General features: G+C 44.3%; 1 protein-coding gene and 1 long non-coding RNA gene across 16 annotated transcripts; both read left to right on the top strand.

Annotated features, from left to right (window-relative positions):
- Window positions 1-784: 784 nt before the first annotated feature.
- Window positions 785-6,923, top strand: LOC120703486. Of its 14 annotated transcripts, XR_005687002.1 has the most exons (8): window positions 805-1,841; window positions 1,966-2,013; window positions 2,123-2,941; window positions 3,716-3,834; window positions 3,964-4,051; window positions 4,437-4,522; window positions 4,839-4,900; window positions 5,315-6,923. It is a non-coding gene; the product is annotated as an uncharacterized LOC120703486 (long non-coding RNA). The 14 variants fall into 14 exon arrangements; XR_005686994.1 differs by having other exon boundaries at window positions 785-1,841; window positions 2,123-3,834; XR_005686999.1 differs by having other exon boundaries at window positions 785-1,841; window positions 2,123-3,834; window positions 4,839-6,371; window positions 6,573-6,923.
- Window positions 6,924-9,615: 2,692 nt separating this feature from the next.
- Window positions 9,616-12,604, top strand: LOC120703485. 2 transcript variants are annotated; one of them, XM_039987594.1, is made up of 4 exons: window positions 9,616-10,190; window positions 10,298-10,582; window positions 11,266-11,670; window positions 11,807-12,604. In XM_039987594.1, exons 1-4 carry the CDS (start codon window positions 10,092-10,094, stop codon window positions 12,329-12,331), a joined length of 1,314 nt encoding a protein of 437 aa, XP_039843528.1. In that variant the 5' UTR covers window positions 9,616-10,091; the 3' UTR covers window positions 12,332-12,604. The 2 variants fall into 2 exon arrangements, with proteins under 2 accessions (XP_039843528.1, XP_039843527.1); XM_039987593.1 differs by having other exon boundaries at window positions 9,618-10,190; window positions 10,295-10,582.
- Window positions 12,605-25,015: the final 12,411 nt, after the last annotated feature.

The following is a 25,015-nucleotide window of genomic DNA, read 5'->3' as shown; positions in this document are numbered from 1 at the left end:
AACGGTTGCTTGGGAGTGACTCGTCAGTGCTCCAAGCGTGTGTGTTAGGTTTTACCTTGCAAGGATTGGAAATTCGATTCAGAATCGTCCGTTTCTCACGGATATTGAGACTGATTGATACATTTGCCACGTAGAGTAAGAAATGGAACAAAGTTGATGCTCAATATGGTTGAATGAAATTAATTCCTCTACCATGTTTGAATAGATAGGTGCAAATCTAGAATGGTAAATAAAATTAGAATCTGAAAGCTAAAACTTGAAATTAAGGATTTACTCTTTGTTGCTTTTCAGCAAAAAAAAACCAAAGCCTTCACAAGCCTTGCATGTCTAGTTAAAGGGATATTATATACCCTTAGTCGGGTCAGCCTTGCCGAGCATTAGTATACTCAGTCTTGCTTGTGACTTTGTTTTCAGGTAATCTTTGGAATGCTTGGTGAGATTGACATCATGTACGTGCTTCATCATGATGTTTTATATTGTCGCTAATTATCGTTTTCTTTTCTGCTGTCTTTAAAACTCTGAAGGACTTATCTACTTTCAAATTTCTGAGGTACTCCATTTGAATTCTCAAACTCAATTTATAATAACTTTACTATTAAAGTTTGTATTGTAAAATTTATGATTATTGTAATCTCTGAACTCACCTTCGTGTGAGGTATGTTGTTTCGATCGGAAATATTGTGGTTTTATCGGGATCTTACCCGACAGACTGTTATATTACTCCGTTTGAAGTACGTATGAGCTCGTTCTTTTATAATAGTTAGGTTTAACGCACTTGCACTTTAGTCAGGATTAATTCGCCCCTGCCGCGCGTCCTCGCGGCGCCCCCTCGCTCCGGATCTCGCCCTCGCCGCAGTGGCCGGCGGCGTGGATCCGCTTCCTCCCTGGCCCGGCTCGGGTCCATGGCATCCATGGCCGGCGAGGTCCTCCTCTCTCACCTCCGCCCGGCCGCCGGCGCCCGCGTCCTCCTCCATCCTTCGGCGCCCGTCCTCCTCCGTGCACGGATCTGGGCGCCAGCGCTACTGTTGTCTTTGGAGGCTGGGGTCGTGGTACCCATTCATGCTACGGTACCCTAGGATGGCTGTGGTCGCCGGCAAAACAGGAGAAGGAGGAAGAAGCGTGTGCAACCTGGAGGCTGCGAAGGGGGCGGCGGAGGTGAGGGAGAATGTGACGGTGTTTGGCGGTGATCGAGCTGACATGCGTCGCGTGTGCGGGTTCGGTGGAGAAGGCCATGAAGTGTCTCCCAGGTCGATCTGTGTGCTGCCGTCATCGACATCCTTGGTCTTCTACGCCTTCGTCGGTGAGTATCGATCCCCCATTGAGCTATTTCCATATGACACTACAGATGATGGCTGATGCTTTTTTCTGATTGATCATCGCCGATGTTGTTTTCTACCGATTCAATCCATTGAGCTCCTTGCCAATCGATTCAATCCATGGTTCGGCGTGGTCGAGGCTGTCGACTTCGGCGCCCACGCGGGCACGCACCGGCGGCTCGGCGTTGAGGACCACATCATCTTCCATCCCTCCCTTCCCCTATCCCCTTCGGCCATCCGCATCGCGCCGCCCTCCGAATCCTCGCTTCCTTCCTCGGCGGAGGGCGAGCATCCGAGCCATCGATAGGGGCTGAAGCGGAGCAGCAGATGTAGTGGACGCGAGTTCCCCGTTCGCATCGCCTGCCATCCTGATCCATGCTGCCCCGGACTGCGAGTAGGGGTCTGAGCGGCGGCGGGCCGGAGTTCGATCCTACAGGAGCTCCTGCAGATGGATCGAAGTCCTACAGGGCGTGTGACGATGCTCTTCGTGCAGTATTCCCGGCCAACATCCGCTTGATGAAATGCGTAAGCCACACATTCCTAGCTCTCCTTCCCCCATCTCTCAAGCGTTCACACGATGAGTTTAATCCTTTTTGCTATCTGCGTGTGAGCCGTCCGCTCTGAATGTTACGATCTTTGTTGTGCGTAGGATAACTTGAAGGCTCTTGCTGATCCCTGCATCGACTGTGAACTCATGGTACGATGGTCAATGAACAATGATTGTGATCTTTAGTTGGAATATGTCAGCTGCACATCACGTAGCATGGTTGACTGAAGCCTTGACATTTGCTTTCTCATTTTTGTAGATCATCTTGATTGATCTGATCCTGCAGAAGACAAGGGTGTACCACCATATTCTGTTTAATAAGCTTAGCATGTGGGATTATCTGTTGACAAGGTATGAATCTATGATGTCCAGACAGATTAACATTCCATCCTCACTGGTGTTCTTATTGGCATTTGAGGCAATTAGTTTGCTAAATATGTAATTGGTACTGCTGAGCTACCATTTCATTGTTTGCATATGGTCATGTAATAGTTATAATGCACCTTTTTCTGTACGCCGGTGCATATACTAGAGTAACATGGTTCCTGGATAATGTGGAAAAGAATCTGGCCATTATATATATGTTTATATCTAGGATATATTTATTCTGACTTTATTTTCTGGATAATCCTCTCTTTGTTTTCTGACTTAGTGGGCATTGCTCTGTAGTATGTTGTTCAAGTAAGAAAGGAATATAATTCACAAGGTGAAGAATTCTATCACAATGTACCCATTCAATTGCCCAATGCCCATGTCATCTGTTTGTTGTCTTCTCAGGTTAGTGGATATGCCTGTAAGACAACTAGCATCAAAGATGGTGTAAATCAGTTTGATCTCCAGCAGAGGAAGTAGTAGCTTGTTTTCAGGAATTGGTTCAGTTTTCAGAAGTCCAACAGTGGCAGCGGCAGCGGCTGCAGCTCTGGGACCTATTGGCTTTCAGGTTATGTACCATTATGATTTCATCAAAAGCTTGGCTGTCCCTTTCTGATTTTTAGGAGCAAGCCCACCATAGCATGGATAGTCAAATATCAGCTTGTGCAGGTAAGCTGCATAAGACCAACGAGGTTTCAAGTGTCAGGTATGTGGAATTTCACTTTCCTGAAACAATGTGGTAGTCTTTGCTTGCCTGTTATTTTTCTAAGTAATTCCATGATTGATCTTTTGATGAATAATTACTTTAATTAGGAAAGAACTTTTGATCTTTCCTGTAACATTTCGATTTTCAATAGCATAGCACTTTCAAGCTTTTAATTGTTGCTTCTATAAAATAGGTGATGCGAGTCCTCTAGCAAATCAAGGCTTGGAGGAAAGTCGTTCCTTTTCAGGCATACTTAATAGTTCTTTCTTGTCTTTGCATAATGACAATTTTCAGTAATGAACCTTGGTCAATTAGTTCAATACTGGTCTATGTTTTTAAAGCGGTAAGGCGAGGCGAGGCGATCCACCACCGCCTTATCGCCTAGGCGACGCCTAGGCGGGCTAAGGTGGGCTAAGGTGAGACCTTAAGCAAGGTGAGCCGCCACCGCCTTGTCGCCTAGGCGACGCCTTGAAAACAGAGATACTGGTGGACTCAAACTGTTTGACAAATTTTAAAAATGATATCGATAATGCCCACCCCATTCGTTTTATCTTTCCAATGCTTATTTCCTGATTCCCAAATCCTCATCCCATTTGAAAATATGTATTTATGAGTTTACTAGGTTTAAAGAGCTTCTCACACTGGTTTTTCTGTCAGCTCCTCTGAAATCTGAATTGCATGTTTCCTCCTGAAAAATACCTCCCAATACCAGCATGGTAAAAGATTGAAATTTTTCTAACTTGAAATTCGTTTATAACATTTCATATCGTGCAGATTTTCTGAAAATTGGAACTCAACTTCTGCATACAAAATGCAGCTAATTATATCAGTGAGGTGAAGCTGTACCTAACTTGATTTCTTGGTGCTGAGATGGCTCCTAGCCTGCTAATGAGGTTACATTCTCCTTTATTATTGCATGCCAGCATATGAGTTTTTTGTTGGTGTGTGCATTTAACTTGTGAATGAATCTATACTCACTACCTTTCTCATGTGAATAATTGATCATAAGCATTCTATTTCAGGATGTTAAACTCTTGGTTGAAGACATTGGCGAGCTCAAACCAACAGTATTCTGTGCTGTTCCACATGTTCTGGACAGGAATTATTGAGGTACTCTAATTGAATTAAATATTTCTTTTTCCAACGAATGAACTGAGCTCAAAGCACACACTTTAACTTTCAATTAATCACATAACACAATCTGTCAGCGAGGTGGTGCATGAATTGAAGATTTTATTTTGTTTTACATACCTGGCATGAATCTATTTGTAACATATTCAATACTTTTAGGAGAGGTAAAGATGTTGCTTTGTATGGGACTCTCTTCTTTCTCTTATGTGTGTTCGAGAAAAAAACAATGTTGTTCAAACAGTTATTCATCTTGTGTGCCATTTAAATTAGCGTATTCAAAATTGGGCCAATATTAGAAATCTACCAATTGTTCCATTCCTCCATTGAGCAAGTGATTCTTTGTTTCTTTTGTGGCATAATTTAGCTGGGGCCTCTGAGCTGCACAGAGAAGGGCTTTTACCCGTTGATCGATCAATCCTGGAATGTACATTAAGGATGGAATAATCTAAGGTATACAACTTTTCTTGAAAAGATTGAAATAATTCTATGGTTTTGCATGTTGTTTTGCCTTTTCTTTTACTGCAATAATGTTGTGTGCCTTTTCCTCAAGGATTGCAAAAGAAAAAGGATTATTTCCCTGATCATTGTCTTTTGATGCTCACTGCCTTGTAATGAAAATTCCCAATGTCCCTTTTTATCTACCACCAGAAGCATTAGAGAATTATCTTTTGCATATGTTAAGATTTTTGTTGATCTATAGTGATGCTCCAAGGTTTCAATCTAGAGGATATCATCATCATTATTGATATATTTGATCACCCTACAGCTTTGCCTTTGCACCATCTCTCTATGTGCACAAGCAAGACAAAGCTTTAGGAGCAGATCAAGGTGCGTTCCGTTTTTTCTTCTCTTGAGACAAAGGCCCCAATGGCTATTTGTCATGCCCATTCATAGCATTACTTGCTTAACCTTGAAAGTAGCCAAGTTAATCTAGCAAAATGCACTAATTTCTGGTGCTTGGCCCATGCTGAGTATACTCCTAAGATCCACCACTGATGCAGTCCATATAGATGACTGGTTCAATATTATGTTCTGACAGATCTGGATTGTAATAGTTTGATAACCAATTTAGTTTCAGACTTATTTGTGTAACCAGCTAAACATGGAATTTAGCATTTTTACTAATAAATAGTGGTAGCACTACCATCCTAAATCTATAGGGATAGCCATTTCATATTAAATAGCATGCACTTTTTTCCAAACCAAATCTCATGATGTCACTGACTGTTGCTTCTCAAACAGTTAGAACAACTCGTGCAGTGTTACCTTACAGAGGTGATGTTTATACATATTCCCCCATTAGTCGTCTTGGTTCATGATGGTTGGATTGGCTGCTTGTTCAGACAGAGGTAATGCTGATATTTCACACACAAATATATGGTGGCTTTGGCATGAGTTATTCTAATGATTAAGCTCATATTGCCTCAAGCATAGGAATTTGTTGGTTTAATCTACCACTTGATACTCTTTGACTACTTTTTGAATGGCAAAATTCAGTGCCTTCAGGTATTAATAAGTTTAGCATCTTTGAAATTTCTTGCTTTGTCAAATTTTGTAAATTGTTCATGACATTCCTTTGAGTTGCTAACTTTCTCATTCTTTCACATGAAACAAAGATATGCCACTATGAGTATCTTATTGGGTGCTTGAGCTGGATTGTCCATTGTTCTCTCTTATTGGTTAAGCCAACCACGTACAAATTGGCTCGTGTGCTGGCTCGATCGGGCGAGCAATCGGCTTATTTGGTCTTCCGGTGTTGTATCCCTTGATGCTTCCAGGAAATTGGATACTCTGATTTTTGAGTGAATGAATAGAGCCAAACTTGACCTAAAAAAAAATATCGCCCTAAGTGGGTTCACATGTCTAGGCAAAATGAAAGTCGATCTAAGTGATTCATAAATGAAACCTTTTGCGCTCTCCTCGTTTGGTAGCGATTGTAGCATTCCTGGCTGAGTTGCGAAACAAGGTTTTTATATAATTTGATGTTTAATGAATTTCTTGTGAGAATATGTAATTTATTTTAAAACACGTGCGTGCGCATGTGCGCTCTACTAACTTATACATACCATTTACCTTTTTTATAATTATACACTTTTTCATATTTTGGATATTTTTGTCTATTTTCATCACAGTTGAGACCTTGTTGCTTGATTTCACCATATATAGTTTTTTAAAAATGTTTGTTGCAACAAAAATTTGGTGTGGTTATTCACAATGCCTATGACATGTTCGATCAATTGGCGGGCTACATTCATGAAGCCTAAATCTGTTGCCTGGGTGCATGGTGCCTTCCGGACAGGTACCTGAACTGATCCCTAAATTCGAATGGCCTCCATGTTAGCCATAACTAAGAAGTGCATTATTATGTCATAATCATTATCATTAGGGAAAGCATCTGCTTTGAATTCTTGAACTCCGCAGGGTGATACAAAGGAACAAGCATTACTCCTGGTATGATCGTTTGAAGCATTGAGTTTTGTATTTGCATTATTCAATTCAGAGCCCATGCGTGAGGGGAGGTAGGGGAGCAGGACAGGCGCCTGGCGAAGGCATGGGGCGGAACGACATGAGGAAGACGAAGCGCGCGGGGAAGAGGAAGAGAGAAGGCGCAGGCGTTGGGTGTAACGATACTATCGGCGGCGGCTCGTGTTAATTTGTGTGGACGCAGCTCTCCGCATAGTCTAACGCGGGAGTGCTCTGTGCTTAGTGGCATTCCAATTATGATCATACCAACTTATAGCACGCGTGTGCTGTGCGGGCATTGTTACTATTAAGCCAAATAACTCTTGCGCCATCTGCCAGATTGCAACACAAATAAATGGACATATGCACGTGCGGACTTCAAATTCTATTTGACTTGCTTCAATCATCCAAATAAAATAATCCAGCCACGATGCCAATCACGTTTGCTATTGAAGATCATGTTGTTTCCTTCACACGTGACTTCACATGTTTGCGAGCAAGCTATTGTTAGCTTGTGCTCCCCTTGCCACGTGTGAATTCTAAACAGGCTTCCATCTCCATCGGAAACTGCTGTCATCTATTGGCTTTCAAGTCAACACAAACAACTGATTGCTTCGTAATCCAGATTACACCGGATTTACCAAAATCTGGTGTCAACACAGCCCCCCCCCCCCCCCCCCCCCCCCCGGTTTCGGAGTATGAAGGCTCCATGCTTTGAAACTTCACAATCCAATGCCTCAATCTGCATGATCACCTTGTAGGCTAGACACCTCAACTTTTCTAATACTATTCTTTCATAGCCGATGTCCCTCTCCGAGCTTCTTCATCACAATATTTAAAGTCAACATGAAGAATCAAATCAACCACACTCTTCTAGCTAAATAACTTGGGTTTTTTGAAAGATTTTTTTTTAAAAATCAAAATAAAGCTTTACTCCTCAAGATGATTTTCTCAGGTCGCTCAAAGTGTATGGTTCCTCACCAAGGCATTGGGCCGCTTCTTTCCTTCCTATTTTGAATAAGGCCTTTTTTGGAGCTCAGGGTAGGGAATGAAATGAAGCATACATGTTCTGCATATATTGCAAAGTCAAAAATCGGACCCAATGGAGAAAACCGGTCATACAATCAGATCAAAGTATACATATTCTGTATATATTGCAAAGTCAAAAACTAGACCCAATGGAGAAAAAAGGTCATACAATCAGAGATGTGCTTGTGCGTGGAATTTTTCTGGATGGAACTCGCACCCCTTGCTGCATGACTCTATGTTTTATTTTGGGATATGGGCTATCTTTCTTTTTCTTCTTTTTTTCGTTCTTGGACATTTTTTTCTTTTCTTTTGCATAGCCCATACATGATGAATTATGAAGAGTCATGCCAGAGGGATGGAGCAGTTTTGTGCGGATGGGAGATATGTTTTTGCATAACTTCCAGTGTAGAAGTTAGCATATGAGTAGCCAGGTAGGTGAATCTAGATAAAAACAACAACGATAAATATATAGAATACCCAGCAATGGAAACAACATGTGGAGTGTACGTGATCTCGATCTTAAAAGCATGAAATGAATTTCAAAAGGGTCACGAACAATTTGGCAATGCTCAATGGAAGAACAAGTATCATATGTGTAGGGTTTTTTTCAAAGATATCAACATATGGCTTTAGTAGGAATTTATCATGTCATCGAGGAGCTAAGCTATTTTTATTCTCGCAGAATAAAATTCCCAAATATTTTTGCAGTAAGAAGTAAGTTTTCTCTAATTGTAAGTATTGGCGGTGGGCGGCAGCATGATAGTCCTGTGATCATCAGTTCCTCCTGCTCAATAATAACGATCGGCTGTTTGTTTGTACCTCTGTTTGCTTCGACGGCTCAAATTCCTCTGCGGTGTGCAGTCCATTCCGACCTGTCGGCTATTAGCAGGCCATTGTGAATATAGGCCGTTCATTTGCCAATTGGCAGAGCTTCAATACACTGGCTAGCCTCTTTATAGAACACAATATCTTTTGGTCAGCCAATATCGGAGAATACCAGAGTAATCTAGCCAATCGGCCGTAAGTCCAACAGCCACTTGTATGCAGGGGCGGATCTACAGGGGTGCTGAGGGGGCTCCAACCCCCCTACTGCCCAAAACTCCATGGGGTCTCTCCTAAAATATTGGAGACCATTGATGAAGGAAGAGAGGGAGCAAGGAAGAAAAAGGGTCACCAGCCCCCTGCCTTCCATTCCTGGCTTCGCCACTGCTTGTATGCTATTTAGGCGGACGCTGTACAGCTGATGGTTCCTTTGGACAGCCGATTGGCGTCACCCCTTTTGCTTCACCAGCTGCTAATCATAGCTTTCTTTATTCATCACGGACGTGAAGCTCAAAACTGACGCATGCACGGTGGCTGGTTTCTGTTGGAGTAGGAGTATGCTAGTATTCTACTAGAATTTCTATTTAATCATGTTCTCCAAGACTATATAAGAACAGGCAGGGACCCATCTAAAACATATATTCTCTCATTTACATCTAAGGCAATACAAACCATCACATAGGACGTAAGGTATTGCACTCTCGACGGCCCAAACCTATCTAAAGCTTTGTGTTCCTTGTACCTTCGAGTTTAAATCTTGGCGAGTCACTACCTACAATCAACCACCTCGGGAATATCCCTCGGTGGAGTTGGTGGTTAAACACCGATAAACTTTAAGCAAGAAAAAAATAGGGAGGGATACAAACGCAACACAACATAAGGGAGAATATATTGCGTTAGGAGAGTCTACTATTCAACTGCCAGGCAGCCCATTCTTATTTCCTGCTACAGTAAAGTCGAGGGGAGGAAGGTGAATCGGAGGTGGTCGCAGTCCCTACGGTAATTCCGCCGGCTCCCCTCCTTTCCGGTGGCCGGTCCGGTGCCGGAGTGGGTGCAGATCCGCGGAATCATCACGCAGGTGTATATATGTTAGATAGTTTTTTTTCTACACTTAGGATTTACTCTCAGATCCGGGGAATCATCGCGCCAGTGTATATAGGATAGATAATTTTCTTTCTAAGCCTAGGATTTACTAGCCGTTGTCGCTGATGGCGGAGCTAGGTTTGCCGGGAGCGACGGAGGCGGCGATCGTGGCGGTTGCGGCGGAGACGCTCTGGAGGCCAATAAATCTGGTGTCTCTTCTGGGTGTGGTGGCCGTCATCGGCGGTTCTTCCTCCAGGATGGTGCGCGGCTTGTTTTGCTCGGCTTCTTCTTGGGCGGTTCCTTCGTTGGTGAGTTGCATGTGAGCCTTTTGTTGCCCCCTCTTTACATTTTTGTCTATGTCTATAAATGATGCTGGCACCCTGCGTTCTCCGAAAATCAACTGATCCTCTTTTCGCACTCCCATCCCCTGCCGCGCGGCCCTCGTGACCGACGTACGTGAAAGCGCGGTAGCAGTTCCATCACCGGTACTCTGGCGCGCCGCTGCACTTATTGCCGTCACTCACCTCACCTCCCTTACCCGTAAAGTCACTCGCGCGTCTCCATACTCCATCAATCGAGCTAGCTTCCACAAAAGCTTGCATACACAGATACTTGTACGTACATGGGCAAGAAGCCCGGCGGCTCCGGCGCCGCCGCCGGGTGGCTGGCCACGGTCCGGAAGGTCTTCAAGAATTCCAAGGACCAGCGCCAGTCCAAGAAGGTACACCCCGCACTTGCACGCGTGTTGATTGGTTCTCTTCTTGACAAAGTCTATATATGGTCGTACAATTATAATGCTGCGCTGATAAGTTGGATCATCGGCAGAAGGGCGGCGAGGTGGAGGGCACCGCGGGCGGCGAGGCGGCAGAGATTGTCTCCTTGGACCACTTTCCGACGGCCGAGACTTCGCCGGAGGTGACGAATGATGGCAGCGGCGCCGTGCTCTGGAGGGAGAAAGGAGAGCACGAGGAGGTGGCGGGTGCCAGGAAGGGCCGCCGGGGCATGGGAGCATTGACTACGGCAGCGGCGAGGACGGCCACCGCGCGCGGGAGGGCTGGCAGCAGGGAGGAGCGAGCCGCCGTGCGCATCCAGGCGTTCTACCGGGGATACTTGGTACGATGTTTTAATTTGTACTACAAATTAGAAACTTAATTTCTTTGCCACTTTTCTGCTTGTTTTGCTTGTCACTTTTGTGCTTTGCTCAGAAAAGCCTTGGCCCTCCTGTTATTGTTAACACCATTTACTTAGAGAGTAACCAATTCAAGGTTAGAGGCAATAAGCAGGAACCAAAGATTGCTTGTGGTTTAAGGAAAATACCATGTGTTTAAAAGAAAAAGAAAAAGAAGAAGCAGTGCTATGCGTACGGCCTCCCTCGTCAGACCAATGGCACTGCTTAGTTGTTTCCTTTATGGCTTTATTTGTCTAGGAAGAAGTTATTAACAACTACATCGTCATTAATTGACGGCACCTTCTGTGGTGTAGTTTACAGTAGTAGAGGTGGATCCGTGGATGCACCGGCTCTCGTTGCGGTGCTTTGGTAATGGACCACACCTTCGCCTTTTTGCGTGGATCCCATTATTGGTGATGAGATGGCATGGCGCATTCCATTTCCCTCTCTTTATAGTTTCTCTCGCGGTGCCATTTCCTGTAGTTCGTAGGAAAAAAGACTGCTGGGTGCCATTTCCCTCGCGGCTCTATTGACTACTGGTAAACTCTGTATAACAATTCCCAAAGCAAAGAACACTACACCAGCACCAGGAGGATAGGAGATGGTAACTGCATGCATTTGCACGCAGGCGAGGCGAGCCCGGCGCGCGCTGCGGGGGCTGGTGCGGCTGCAGGCGCTGGTGCGCGGCCACCAGGTGCGGCGCCAGGTCCACCTCACCATGCGCTGCATGCAGGCGCTCGTCCGCGCGCAGGCCCGCGTCCGTGCCCGCCGCCTCACCTCCCACCCCCAGCGCCGTCGTCCCGGCATTCTTGCGGACCTCGTCCCCAGCCAGCAGCGCGAGACGCCGGCCGCTGTACAGGTGCATCAGGCTCCTCAACGGCACAGCAGCGCCAGCCATTCCCTGGAGGGAAGAAGAAGGTGGGACGCCGTTCAGGCTGACGATGGCATGCCGCGCCGGCACGACGCGGTGGCCGCGGTTTGGGGCGAGAGGGCCCCTGCCTACGAAGCATACGGATTGCAGCATCAGCGGCAGGTAACTTCGACGACGACTGCATTATTATTATTGTCAACCTGGAATTTTCCTTCTAAATTATTTAACCTGTTCACGGATCCATTTTGTACTTTTGCTTCCTCGTTCGGTAACTGATACAACACGTTGATTCGTGCAGCTCGAAGAATTAAAAGACAGCAGGGATGAGCGCCGCGGCGGCTGGCACTGGCTGGCGGACTGCCACACCGGCGTGCAGCCAAAGCAGGACATCCAGCACGGACCGGCCGAGACGTCCTACGTGACTGCGGCTGCCACCGAAGGCGTCTCGGAGAACACTGTTGAGATGGAGGACTCCAGGAGGAAGAGCCCGACGAGGGACCTCTACCCGGTCCGTCAACCGTCTATCGATATCCCGGGTTACATGGTAGCGACGCAGTCGGCGCGTGCCAAGGCTCGCATCGCGCTACCGGCTGCTCCGAGGGCAGGCTCCCGGAGCCGGTCCAGATCGGGGACGACGCTCAGTGGTGCTTCGACGACGTCCACAGCAAACTTAGGCTGGAGCATGAGCCACAATGGTGGCAACGGCGGCTGCGCCAGCGCCAGTGCGCCACAGCAGAGAGCTGGGCATAGCCCGGAGTCTAGCTGCAGTGGTGACCGGACGCCAACAGTATTAGGCGGCCGAAGCAGGCTGGCCTTTGTTTGAGCTTGCCATGAAAATGATCATGTACAAGGGCTTGGCGCAATGCTAAGAGTGGAAAGTGTTTTCTCGTTACATGTTTAGCAATTTGTACTAAAAAACACTACTGGAAACCGATTTTTTTCTATGCGTGTCAAATTTTCCTGAGTGTTTTTTCAAGTACGCACAGGGAAATCATAACTTTTCTCGTTACATGTTTAGCAATTTGTACTAAAATGCACAATGTGATTGTTGTTATTTTCTAAAATCATAACAGGCACTTGATATTATTAGACTGTACTACTTTTGTTGTAACAGAATGGAGTCTGTTGGATCATCTGATGTTGGCTCGGAGTTGACTAGCGGGATAGTGATGAGTAGATAGCCATTGTTGCGAGGATCTTCATTGCAAACATAACTACAATGGAAACCAGCAACCTGTAGTAGGTAGTTTCATCTTTTCAAGTGTTGTGCCTTTGCATACACTTAGTAGGTTGGTAACAGCTGCACTTTACTTTTGGGAAGGCATGTGCCACTTGTGTAAGAGATGCACTTAGTAGGTGCAGCAAAGCAAAGTTGCTACAGACTTGACATTCAATTTGATTCTGAATGTGGAATTTGATTCTTAGTACTTGTTTAACAATGTCGTCTGGCATTCTATACGAAATTCAATTTTATAATATTCCATTCTAGTTGTTCGATTATCTCTGAATATATGCATTTTCCAGCATCAAATTCAATTTGATTTGATATGTGATCAATTTTCCTGTCATTAGGAAATCGACTCTTGACAGAAAAATTCTCATTTCCTGGTTAGAACATGCATTGTTATGTCAGTTTACTTTTGACAGTAAAATATTTTTGTTTTGACAAGATGCTTGACAGAATAATGTTTTTCTGTCGGAAAAATCATATTTTTCTGTCAACTTGCAATGACAGGAGTAAGAAACCCAAACCTGACGGAACATATTTTTTCTGTTAGTTAATACCGACAGGAAAATTATTTCTGTCGGTAACCCGACAGGCAAGTCCTGTCAGTATTTTTTTGTCGGATTACTGACAAAAACAATTTTTCTGTGGCTTTTTTGAATTTTCCAGTCGGGTTTTCACACACAAGAAAATCATGGTTTCCAGTAGTGAAACAAGTCATTATGTACAAGGGTCCTCCACTAGTTAGTTCAAATGAATAGCATCTCTCTCCTAATCACAACTACTTAAACCGCACATGTGCGTATTAAGCTTGAAAAACATGAGTTTCACTGTACCATGGTGTGCTTTCCTCTTGTTTAAGATAAGATTTGCCGAGAGCTTTCCTGTTGTACCCATGGTGAGCACATCATAGGCATTTTGTTCCTAGTTTTTGTCCAAGATCTCTAATCTGATGGATAATGTAAGTACTTGAGGTTAACTAGTTACTGTTCTTGTGGTTTACTATATATGTGTTATCTTTAAGGTTGAACATTCTCCATAATTATTCTTACATGTGAAGTAATTGAACTTGTGGATGTATGTTATCTCTGCTTTTACCAATTTTCACTTGGTGAACAGTTTATCAACAGAATTAGTTGTGACTTGTGCATGTTAGTTATCTCTATTTTTACCTTTTTAACTTTAATTTTGTGATAATCACTTCTTTGTGTGTCAATTTCAACTTTTACACTCAGTCTGCAATGGGAACAGATCGGAGTGCCCCTGCACGCGCCCCACTGCCCCATTTGGACAAAAGCAGGATGAAGATTCAATCCGCCCCTTGTTTTAATCTGCCCAAATATCCACGGGGCTCCCCGGACCGAACCTTGCTACCCAGCACGTGGCACGATGTGCTGCTCTACGAAATTGTGCAGGTCGCAGACTCGCACGTCAGCAAGCGAGAGCACTTAGACTGTACGTAGTGGATACTGGAATGTAAGGAACGTGGCCCCATCTAGGCCATTGTTTGTGATTTTGGTGATTGAGTGACAACATAATTAATGGGACTAACAAGTTTGTGAGATCACATTTGTAGGATTCTTTAGGTCCCATGGATATGATTCAACACGTCTAATTCATCATCAAGACGCAATGTCCAATCTATCGTCGAGACGCCATATCCAATTCACCATCAAGATGACAAGTCCAATCAGTCGTAGAGGTGCCAAAGTATAGTGGAAATCCACCATGGTTGTCGGAAGAACCGACGCCACTGCATCGGTGTAATTGGGCGTGCATACTGAGCCAAGTGGGGAAAACTCAGTAGCACCGGTTTAACCGACGGGTCACTCAGAGGCATCGGTGCAATCAACGTACTATTGTCCAGAGACGATGTCAAGTGCGCAGCAGCCAAGCCTTCAGCACCGGAAGAACCGATGCCCTGTCGGAGCAAGCGTCGGTGCAATGATGTCAGCAAGGAATTATCAAGTGCAACGGCTACGAGAAGATCCTGTACCACCAGAAGAACCGACGGCCAAGTATCGGTTTAACCGATGGTCCCAAAAAGTTGTTGCAGCCGTGTCAGAGGAGCCAACGGCTAGAATCATTCTGTGAGTGACCGGAAAAACCGATGCTCTAGCACCGGAAGTTCCGATGCCTACGCAGAAAACTGGCCAACTGCTCTAAACGACTAGTTCAAGTTGGAGGGCTATATATGTGTTCCCCCGGCCATTTGAAGCTTGCTGGAGACTAGAGAGACCCATACACATTGAAGAACACCTCCAAGCCAATCCAAGTGCATATTGATCATATCCTTAGGTTTTAGCACTAGCTTTGTAAGTGTGAGTGCTAGATTATCTCTTGAGTGAGTGAACAAGCAAGGTTGTGATCCTTGTGGCTGGTTCTAGAGTGAACCAAACTTGTACTTCGGTGCGCCGGCCTCCTTGTAGCATTGGTGGTTCGCCGGCACGTCAACAACCCTCCGGCTTAGTGTGGAGCGGCGTCGACAACATTGTACGGGGGACGAAGACCCCTCCTTCGTGGGCAATCTCCCTTAGTGGAAATCGGGATCAAGGTGACCGTGATTGTGTTCACGGAAGAGACTTGATTGCCGGGAAGCGATACTCTTCGTGAGTGCTTCAACAACGTGGATGTAGGGGCGCTTTTGTGGCAATCCGAACTACGGGATAAATTCTCGTGTCGAGAGTTTGCTTTCTCTCATCCCTCCTCTTTAAGCTTCCACATTTTTTATTGTAACTTGTGTGCCTTTACTTTCTTAGTGTAGTATCTTGCTAGAATTGGCTATAGGTTGCAAAACTCTTTTTGGGATGAGGGTTTCGCACTAGAAGAACCATAGTTGCACATCTAGATAGATTGTTTTAGTTTAAGTTTTTGTGCAAACTAGTTGGAGCTATAGGTTAAGGTTTTTAGATAGCCTAATTCACTCCCTCCTCCTCTTAGGTTAGAGCACTCGGTCACTTTCATGGAAGACATACGCTTCCCGGTACTCCAGTACCTGCCGTAAAAACGGCTGCAGCGGGTGCTTGTAAACGGTACTGGAACTTGGCGTTTCTTCTCCCGTCCGCAACTCCTCGCGTAGTACAGACGAGACGCTATCGCCGCCTGACCCAACAACCCCACCTTCGCACCGCGGCTCGGAACGAGAGGAGGAGGAGCTGGATCTCATACGCTGGACCTCAGCGGCCACCGCCGCCAGGAGCCGCCCTTTCCGCCGCCATTGGACCTCCGCGGCCGCCGCCGCCAAGAGCCGGCCTCGAGGCCACCAGATCTGGCTACCGCCGCCATGGCCGAGCTTGAGGCCACCGGATCTAGCCGACCCCGCCATCTCTGGCTCGGCGGAGCTCGAGGAGGGAGGCAGCCGGTGCTATCAGGGAGCTCGAGGGCCGCCGCCATGGCCGGAGCTCGAGGGCGCGCCGCCGCCGCCGTGATGCGCGCTCCCGCCGCCACCGTGCCATGCACCCGCCGCCAGTGAGGGAGGAAGGGGTGCCGGCAACAGAGGAAAGGGGCTGCATCAGCTGGGGAGAGAGAGAGGAGAGTGGGAGGGGAGAATGGGAGGGAGGGGCGTCCGTGTGGGGATGGGGAAAAGGATAAAAAATCTAACAAGTGGACCCTGCTATTGGTAGTTGGTATAGAGTAGAAAATATAGAGGATGACGGGTGCAAAGAAACTGAATATAGAGAAGAGAATCTTGATGACCAGACAAGAATATTTTTTTTAGAGAATAGAAATAGAGTACGACGAGTACGGACAGCCTTATTTCGGTGCAAATGCAGGAGTCATGCCCGGGACCGGACCCGGGAGGCAGCTCCTGACGATGGTGAGATCGATCTGGTTAGTCCAGAGGGGATAGGCTGCAAAAATAGTGACGTCGTGAGTGTCGAACCTAGCTCGCCGCAAGGATCTCTAGAGGGCCACGTGCTCAATATTGTGACGACGGGCAGCGAGGAGCAGAAATTGCTCTCGAGGCGAGGCAGCGGCCAAGAGCGGTGACGTGAGAAGGTCGACCCTAAGGGTCTCCAGGAGTCAACAGCTTGGCGTACCTAAGATTTTACACAGGGTATGCCGCAACATGCATTTTTCCAATTGCAATTCGGTATAATCCATATAAAATTCGGTAACAAAATTTAAATTTCACTACAAAATTCGGTTATCAAGAATAAAAATTACATTTCAAGTTTTAAATTCGACAATTAAATAGTGATATTTTATAAATTATAATACAAATAGTTCAAACATACTAGCTCAAGTGAATAAAAGAAGTTATTTCTTGTTTAGCCTACGATTTCTTTTTTCTAGAGAAGTTTGGTCTACGATTTCTAAAGTTCATGAAAGTCTTGATTATATCATTTTCATGCACCTCAAAGAAAATATCCCGCTCAATGAATGTGACAAACCAATCATCCAAAAGAGCATCACCTAACTTATTATTTTTCTTAATTTTGACTGAAGCCATCATAGAAAATACCCTTTCAACACTTGTCGTCGCCACCGGTAAAAGCAATACCAATTTGAGAAGTGTGTAAATCATATCATACAATGTATATCTATTTGTTTGCACAAGCTTTACTGAGAGGTCAACAAGATTCACAAGGCCTTTGAAGCTATTATTTTGCCTCACATTATCCATATAATTTTCAAGTTGAAAATCAAGTTTCATCAAATGGCCTTTAATGTCGTTAGGGTAGAACTCAGCTAGTCTACGTACCTTTTGAATATCAAAAGAAGCAAATGAATTGGAAGGATTGAAGGCCGACATAAAAAAAAGCAACTCTATGTTTATCACAACAAATTGATAATCAAACTCTTAACTAATTTGATCAATGACACCAATATTTATTAGGTGGACTCGAATATTTAGGTATGCCATGACATACATGGCCCACCATTGGGTCCGTGAATCAACTGGGTCACGACCCTGCTGCTCCTCTCTGTTTTGGGATCGGCCCGCTTCGATCCACACATTGATTCAAGGAGCGAAGCGAATTCGTAAGAGGGTCGACTCGAACTCCTTGCAGGCTGATTGTACACGTCTCAAAGAACTGGAACAATTGGTTTCTAATTTTTTTAGGATGTGCATGAACATTATAGGGTACTCATTCATCGCATGCTAACTCACAAGCTGAAGGTGGAGAGTAGGGCCAGGTGTTGTACCAAAAAATCTCGTGGTGACGTTAGATATGGGTCGCGAGTGGTTCTTAGTGAGAGATTGACTAATATTCATGGACAGCGACATCGGGGCGACCTTTGTGGGCGTGTTTGTGACCACAGAACTGCACATGGATGAAGTTCATGAACTTAAAAATAACACTTTCAGATTTTATGAAATTAAATGATACAAAATATAAGTTTATGGACCTAAAAGTGCACTTTTTAAAGATCTAGGTTTTCAAAGTTTATAAATCTAAGTGACATAAATTATAAGTTGATGTTTCTAAAAATGCACTTTCGGAGTTCGCGAACCTAAATGACACACCCTTGAAAGTTGGTGAACCGTGTATTTTACTAAACTAGCATAGACGCACGTGCGGCACGCACGTGTCACATAGCCTATAGTTACTCAAATAGCCTATAATATGACTACTAAAAACTTATATTATTTTATATTTTAAATTATATCTTTTCCTATTCTAATTTAATAGATGTCTTGATCAACTCGGATTCTCGACTCAAGCTAGACTGAAAGCTTCAAGAGCACCCTATGTTGTACAAGCAGTTCTCTTGGCCAGTGAGTTATTTAACTATTTGTCATTTTATTTTGACAATTATATTTTTGTCACCCTCTACACGCAAAGCTAAAGCCTTGTTTAGATTTCCAAATTTTTATAGCGCTACAGTAACTTCGCACGTTTGACTACTAATTAGGAGTATTAAATGTGGATAACTGATAAAACCCATTTCACACCCCCGGGTGTAGTTGCGAGATGAATATTTTAAATCTAATTGAACCATGATTAGACAATGTTGTATTACAGTAAACAACCTCTAGTGACGGATTAATTAGGCTTAATAGATTCGTCTCGTGATTTTCCGTTCATCTGTGTAATTAGATTTATAATTAGATCATGTTTAGTCCTTCTAATCTTCGGTTGAAAATTGCTATAGTGAATTACGTCTAAATTTTTATAGGATCTAAACACACCCTAATTATTGATTATTTTTTTGCCAAAATAGCAAAGACTATCCACCCATTACCTTTCTCCTTCCCCACCGAAGAAAGCAAGCCACAGTCATGGTCTTTGCTGCTCCCGGCCCTTCCCCGCTCTCTCTCCACTGAAGCAAGCAAGTCACGCCCACCAAATCCAAGCTCTCTCTGCGCCATGGATCTCTACTTCTCCATTCACTATTCCAAGAAAAGGAGTACGCAAGTTTGTTATCTGCCTCCCTGCCTTTCCAAAGCTGCATTCTCCAACGATTACACAACGGCAAAACCAAATCCATCAATCCAAGCATACTACCTCTTCCTATTTTCCCCACGAGCAGGACCAAGACAATGATTACGGCGGCCGGTTCTGATCACGGGACGGCGACAGGGGAAGGTGGGATGCGGACAAGGCGCTGTGGGATGCTGGAGTCTTGGTGGCAGGCAGCGGAAGCATGAGCCACGAGAAGTATGGGGTGCCCGGCCGACGAGGTGGCAGGAACGTCGCTAGGAACGGCAGACAATGTGGCGGGCGAGGTGGTCGGCGAAGCGGAGGTGGGGCGCCAGCGAGGCGATGATGTGGTCGCCGCCAAGGTGACGAGGGCGATCCCTAGTGCTCTCGAGGTAGGGCGGTGCCGCCGCCACCATTGCTGCGCGGCGCGATGGTGGAGTTCGCATGGGAACACGATGCGACGCGATTCAACACGATTCGTCTAGCTCCCTGCCGGTCTCTTCGAGCGCCACGGTGCGTGCCCTTTTCTTCGCGCGGCGGTGCTGGTAGCGGCAGATGATGGGGCACTTGCATCACTTTCACGGCGTCATCTCTACCTCTCCCAGGCGGGTACGACAGTCTGGGTAGGATTTGCGGTGACAAAAACAATAAATTTTTGGTAGAAACACTCTCCAACTCGCAGTTTCTATGGGTCTACTCTCCCTCCCACCGTCCTCAGCCCTGACAGGCGGGTCCAGCGTGAAGAGTATAGATAATATAGATTACAGATACTAATGATTTGTTACCTTTTATTTTCCTCGGCATATGGGCCATATGGTGGAGCTTTTGTGTTCCTCCATACATGGGCCGCACGGCCATGCCAGCTGCGTTCTGATTCTGCTATGGCACAGCAAACCACTCGCTCCTGTTATGTACTACCAAGATTGGCGCGCTTCGCTGAGCCTGTGATGCTTGTGTGCGTAGTAGTATGGAAGATACAGGCGTGCGCTGTTAGACATGGCTTATGCAGCAGGACCCTTCTTTTTTAACGGCGGCAAATTAACACTTACTTCCTCCTTCCATTTTTATAAAGCATAGTATAACATGGCATAGTCTTCCAGATAACACCTTGACCATTCATCATTTATCATATATTATATCACTTATTGTTATAATATTATAATCATGGTAAAATATATATGATTGTGAATCTAATCATATAAAGTTTGCATCATAAAAAAATAATAGTCAAATTATTGGTCAAATATTGCAGAGTTTGAATCTTAAACAGGTTGTATCAAGTAACTCCAAGCGTAGAACTCTAAAATTGACCAAAAGCCATGCAACCATTGGTCTTAATTAATTCGTAAAGATGAAATAAAGATAGGTCAATTACAAATGTATTGATAAAGCACAATAACTGCATACTCATTCGTTGTTGGCCACCCTTCTTTTGAACTGATACCTGAAAATGAAGTAGTACTCAATCTCGAAGAGCCGACACATTATAGCGTGAGACAACATTGATGCCTTCATCAAGAAGACAACAATAACATGAGATGAGAAACTATGGCATTGTGTGAGATATGTAACCGTTCAAAATATCAGGAACCAAGATTACTGCCTTAGTTCTTAGAACCAAAAAAAAACAGCCAGCAATGAGAAAAGAAATTGAAACTTTCACCCAAAGGTTCAAACCTTTCAAATCAAAGGCGAACTAATTCCACATGTTTCATTATTGCACCATTTTTTAAAAAAGGAACTTATTTATCGTTCTCGCTCTTTGGAAATGCAACTCATGGGGTAAAGTCTATGAAGGAAGATATGTACACGAAACAATAACCCCTTAATGTAATAATCAATAAGAATTATAAGAGCGCATTGCTAGATATGGTTGATGCCTTGTGGGATGCCTCGAGCAACATTTGAAATCCAATGTGTTTTAAACATATAATCTGGTACTACCATGGGTGAACAGAATACTACAAAAAATTGGAGAAGAAATGATGAGAAAAGAACCAAATTTACCGTGGTTTGAAATGAAAATTCGAAAGAAAGAACAACTACTGACTGCACCTTCCTATCTTATGAAATTCTACTATATATTCTAGCATACTAAAATGATAAAATCATATATACTAACTTGAGAGAGAGCTACTGAGCTTGCACTTCAGAAAACTGACTACCACAAATTGAGATAGAATCAGACATGTAATGTTTTTGCTATCTTGGCTACTTCAGAACATTGATTCATTGAGTAGCACAAAGAGCTGCAAGATATGTTCAAGTATATCATGAAATGATTTCTTAATAAAGAAAAAACTCACTGGAATTCGTAATTAATAAGCTCAAGTAAAAACACGATCTACTCAACTACGCAAACATTTGATATATGCAACTTTTTCTTATGTAAATGTTGGTTCTCCCTGTTCCTGGCCAAACAGAGGTAATTGAAATTACATGGACCAAAGCAACATGCTGAGAAACAAAATTACGAAAGTACACTTGCTTGACAGATTTGTAGCAAAATTATGGGCACACAAAAGGCTACGGATAAGAATTGAAGATTGATTTGGGGGAACAGAAGAGGGTACAGGAACTATTTGAATCCACTACTACACCATTTGAGGAGAGAGGGGGGCTAATTGTACCCAGAACTGGTAGCAGACCCGTGAGGAGTAAATATGATCAGGTAGCACACGCCTGATTAGCTGAATTGAGGCAGACAGACTCCGCCGGCACGCGTGAAGACATTGTTGCCGCAGGAGGTTGCTCTTGCGACGGGCCTTGACGATGGCAGGCCGAGGCAAATGCGAGCGAATCGAGATGATGCCGACGTCAATTGGCAATGGCGGGGTTGCCGCCAGATGGCTCGCCTGCCGAAGACGAATCTATGACCGCGCAGAGCATGTACAGCATTTGCAGCTCGTCGTGCCCCTATCCCCTTGCACGAGCGGCCGCTTTGTCTTCTCTGCATCCGCGCAGTCGAAGGTCCACCAATGTGCACTCACACACATAGAGCGCCGCTGCGAGCTGCTAGCGCAGGAGTTACTGTGTCCGGTTTGGATGGAGATGAAGGTGCTGGCACCAGCGATGAGTGCAATGAGTTAGGTTCCATGGAGGAGCTGAGGAAGAGAGGGTGCTGGGGCCGCTGACTGGGCAGGGATTAGCACCTGGGGGAGGAGGATGCTCACCGGATGACCCGAAGCACCACGAAGGAGACTGCAGCGGCACTGGTGCCTGGAGGCGAGAACCACGAGGTGAGGACGTGAGGCTAACGGGGCGTATTTTATTTTTTGGACGGTGAAGCACGACGCGTAGGACGGACGCAACCTCCGTTCCGCGCAATTTGAGCTGACCCAGTCGTTCCATTAGCCGACGCGTGTTGACGGCTGGTATACAGTAGGACCCACCTAGTAACAGTAACTCATGCCTCCACATGCCAGCGTTTGATTCAGCGATATAGATCTACATATAACAGTAACTCATGGCTCCACAAGCCAGCGTTTGGTTCAGCGGTATGGATCTACATATGGATAGTCCGGAAAATCATCTATATATCTTCTGAAAAATATTTTGTTAGACGTAAACGGATAGGATGAATCCATGTGCTAGCAGCTGCGCGGAACGGACGGGAGCCGAGCAGGCAGGCAAGCTAAAATAGACACGTGTGGCAGCTAATCAAGTTCCTAACTCAAATGATCTTTTTTCTTAAACTATAATCCGATTTAAAATCCATTTGAACCATAATATTCTTCGAAATTAATGGAACAAAATAAGATCCAATACGTTAATTATTTTTATTTTAAAATTCAACATTTCAATATACTATCTCAGCATTTTGAATAGATCATTTCAACATATGTAGCATACTATTTCAACATTTTTTTTTGAGAAACACAGTACAGACGCAGATGCTCATAAACACACACGCACACTCATCCCTATGAATACACACACGCAATTCTACCCCTATGAGCACTTCCGAGAGACTGAGCCGGCAAATCTTTGAGATTGACAAAGTCACCACAGGCGCTCCGCTATTGACGGAAACGTCGCCTACCACTGAAAGCACAAATGCCGTTAAATCCTAGAAAATTCGCTCTCACGGGGAATCGAACCCAGGACCTCAGGTGCTACTGAGGATCTTGTAACCACTAGGTTACAGGCCCTTTCGCTACTATTTCAACATTTGTTCTAAAAATATTGAATTAGTTTATCTGAGTGTAGGATTAGTCTTTTCAGAATGTTGAATCAACTCAAAAAAAAAGTGTTGAAAGCCTTGAAGATGGTACTACAAAAAATATAGAAATAGAAAAATAGAAACAAACCAAAAAGACCGGGATAATGCGCGATGCGTCGTGACAAAACCCAATGCGTGACCCTTCCAATCAACCATATGTGGGCATTACGAGCAATTATAGGACGCCACTTGTCCAAAACCATAGAAACTAATCAGGCTGAGTGCACCCCATCCCCTACTAGCGCGTCTCCCATGCATGGTTGACATTGCTTTCACAAGTGACACGACCAATAGAAAACGGGTAATTTTTCTTAAAATGATCATTACTCTCTTATGGAGTGTCCGTTTTAAAATTCATTTTAAAATTCGATTGCACCATTGTGTTTCTTGGAATAAAATCTACGAGACAAGATCCATATTTGATATATTTTGAAGTTGTTTTATGCGCCAGTCAGATTATATTGATTGCAAGTAGTAACTTATGTACAACTATGCAACAACTTATGTACAAACTAATTAATAGATGATCTTTTATTCATACAACTTAACAACATACATAGATGCCACATATCAAACTTATACTATATAGCAACTTATGTTGTATGCCTATTTTTTCTAGTGTCAACTTTAGACAAATGTATCAACTTATAAAGATTGGGTAATAAATTGTGTATAGACAATATCATATAGTATATATGATAACAACTTATATAGAGACAATAAGGTAACTTACGTAGATACTTCACAGCGGTAAACAACATGGACGGTAAAATTAATTTTTAAAGTAATTTATGTATATAATTTATTGTTTGGTTCACACGTAAGTTGTTACACACTTATAACACATAAGTAGCTACTACACATTCAAGATAAGTTGCCAGTTTATAAAAATATTTCAAAATATATGCATCATGGATCTAATTTTGTAAATCTTACTGAGAAAAATATAATGGTACAAACGGATTTGAAATCGGGCTAACCAGAAGAATGTTATGGCATTTTTTAAAGCTCAAACAACTTAAAAGGAAGTGGGCCACGGCAGCCTAATTTGAGAGCAGCAAGCTATGCCGGTTGCACTATCTAAGAGAGAGAGCGACACATCGTCAGATAGATTTTTCCAAACAAAAAGAAGCAAGGCACCCACCGTGCTCCTGTTGAGCCTTCCAACATGGACATTGAGCAGAAAGAAAAATATTAAGGGGCTTTCTTCTCCGCTTCTGCACGTTGGACTCTGACCTCCCTCTTGGATGCCTGCGATTGGGTCCTCCTGCAGTTTTTTTTTAGAAATACAGTGCAGACGCAGACGCTCACAAACACGTACGCACACTTATCTCTATAAATACACGCATGCAACCCTATCATACCCTTATGAGTACCTCCGAGAGACTAAGTCGGCAAATCCTTAAGATTGACGAAGTCACCACGGGCGCTTCGTTGTCGACGGGAATATCACCTACCACTGAAAGCACAAACGCCATTAAATCTTAAAAAATTCGCTCTCACGAGGAGTCGAACCCAGGACCTCAAGTGCTACTGAGATTCTTATAACAACTAGGCTACAAGCCCTTTCGCAGGTCCTCCTGCAGCTGCACAACAGGTGGCAATCGGGAGCTCCCCAAGGCCCAACAGTCCTGCCATGGGTTAACCGGGTTTGGGCTTTAAAGATATCGCTCGTATCCATTTTTCGAA

Source organism: Panicum virgatum, chromosome 4K (assembly GCF_016808335.1).
Source record: "Panicum virgatum strain AP13 chromosome 4K, P.virgatum_v5, whole genome shotgun sequence".
NCBI lineage: Eukaryota > Viridiplantae > Streptophyta > Magnoliopsida > Poales > Poaceae > Panicum > Panicum virgatum.
This window is presented reverse-complemented; position numbering and strand designations above follow the sequence as displayed.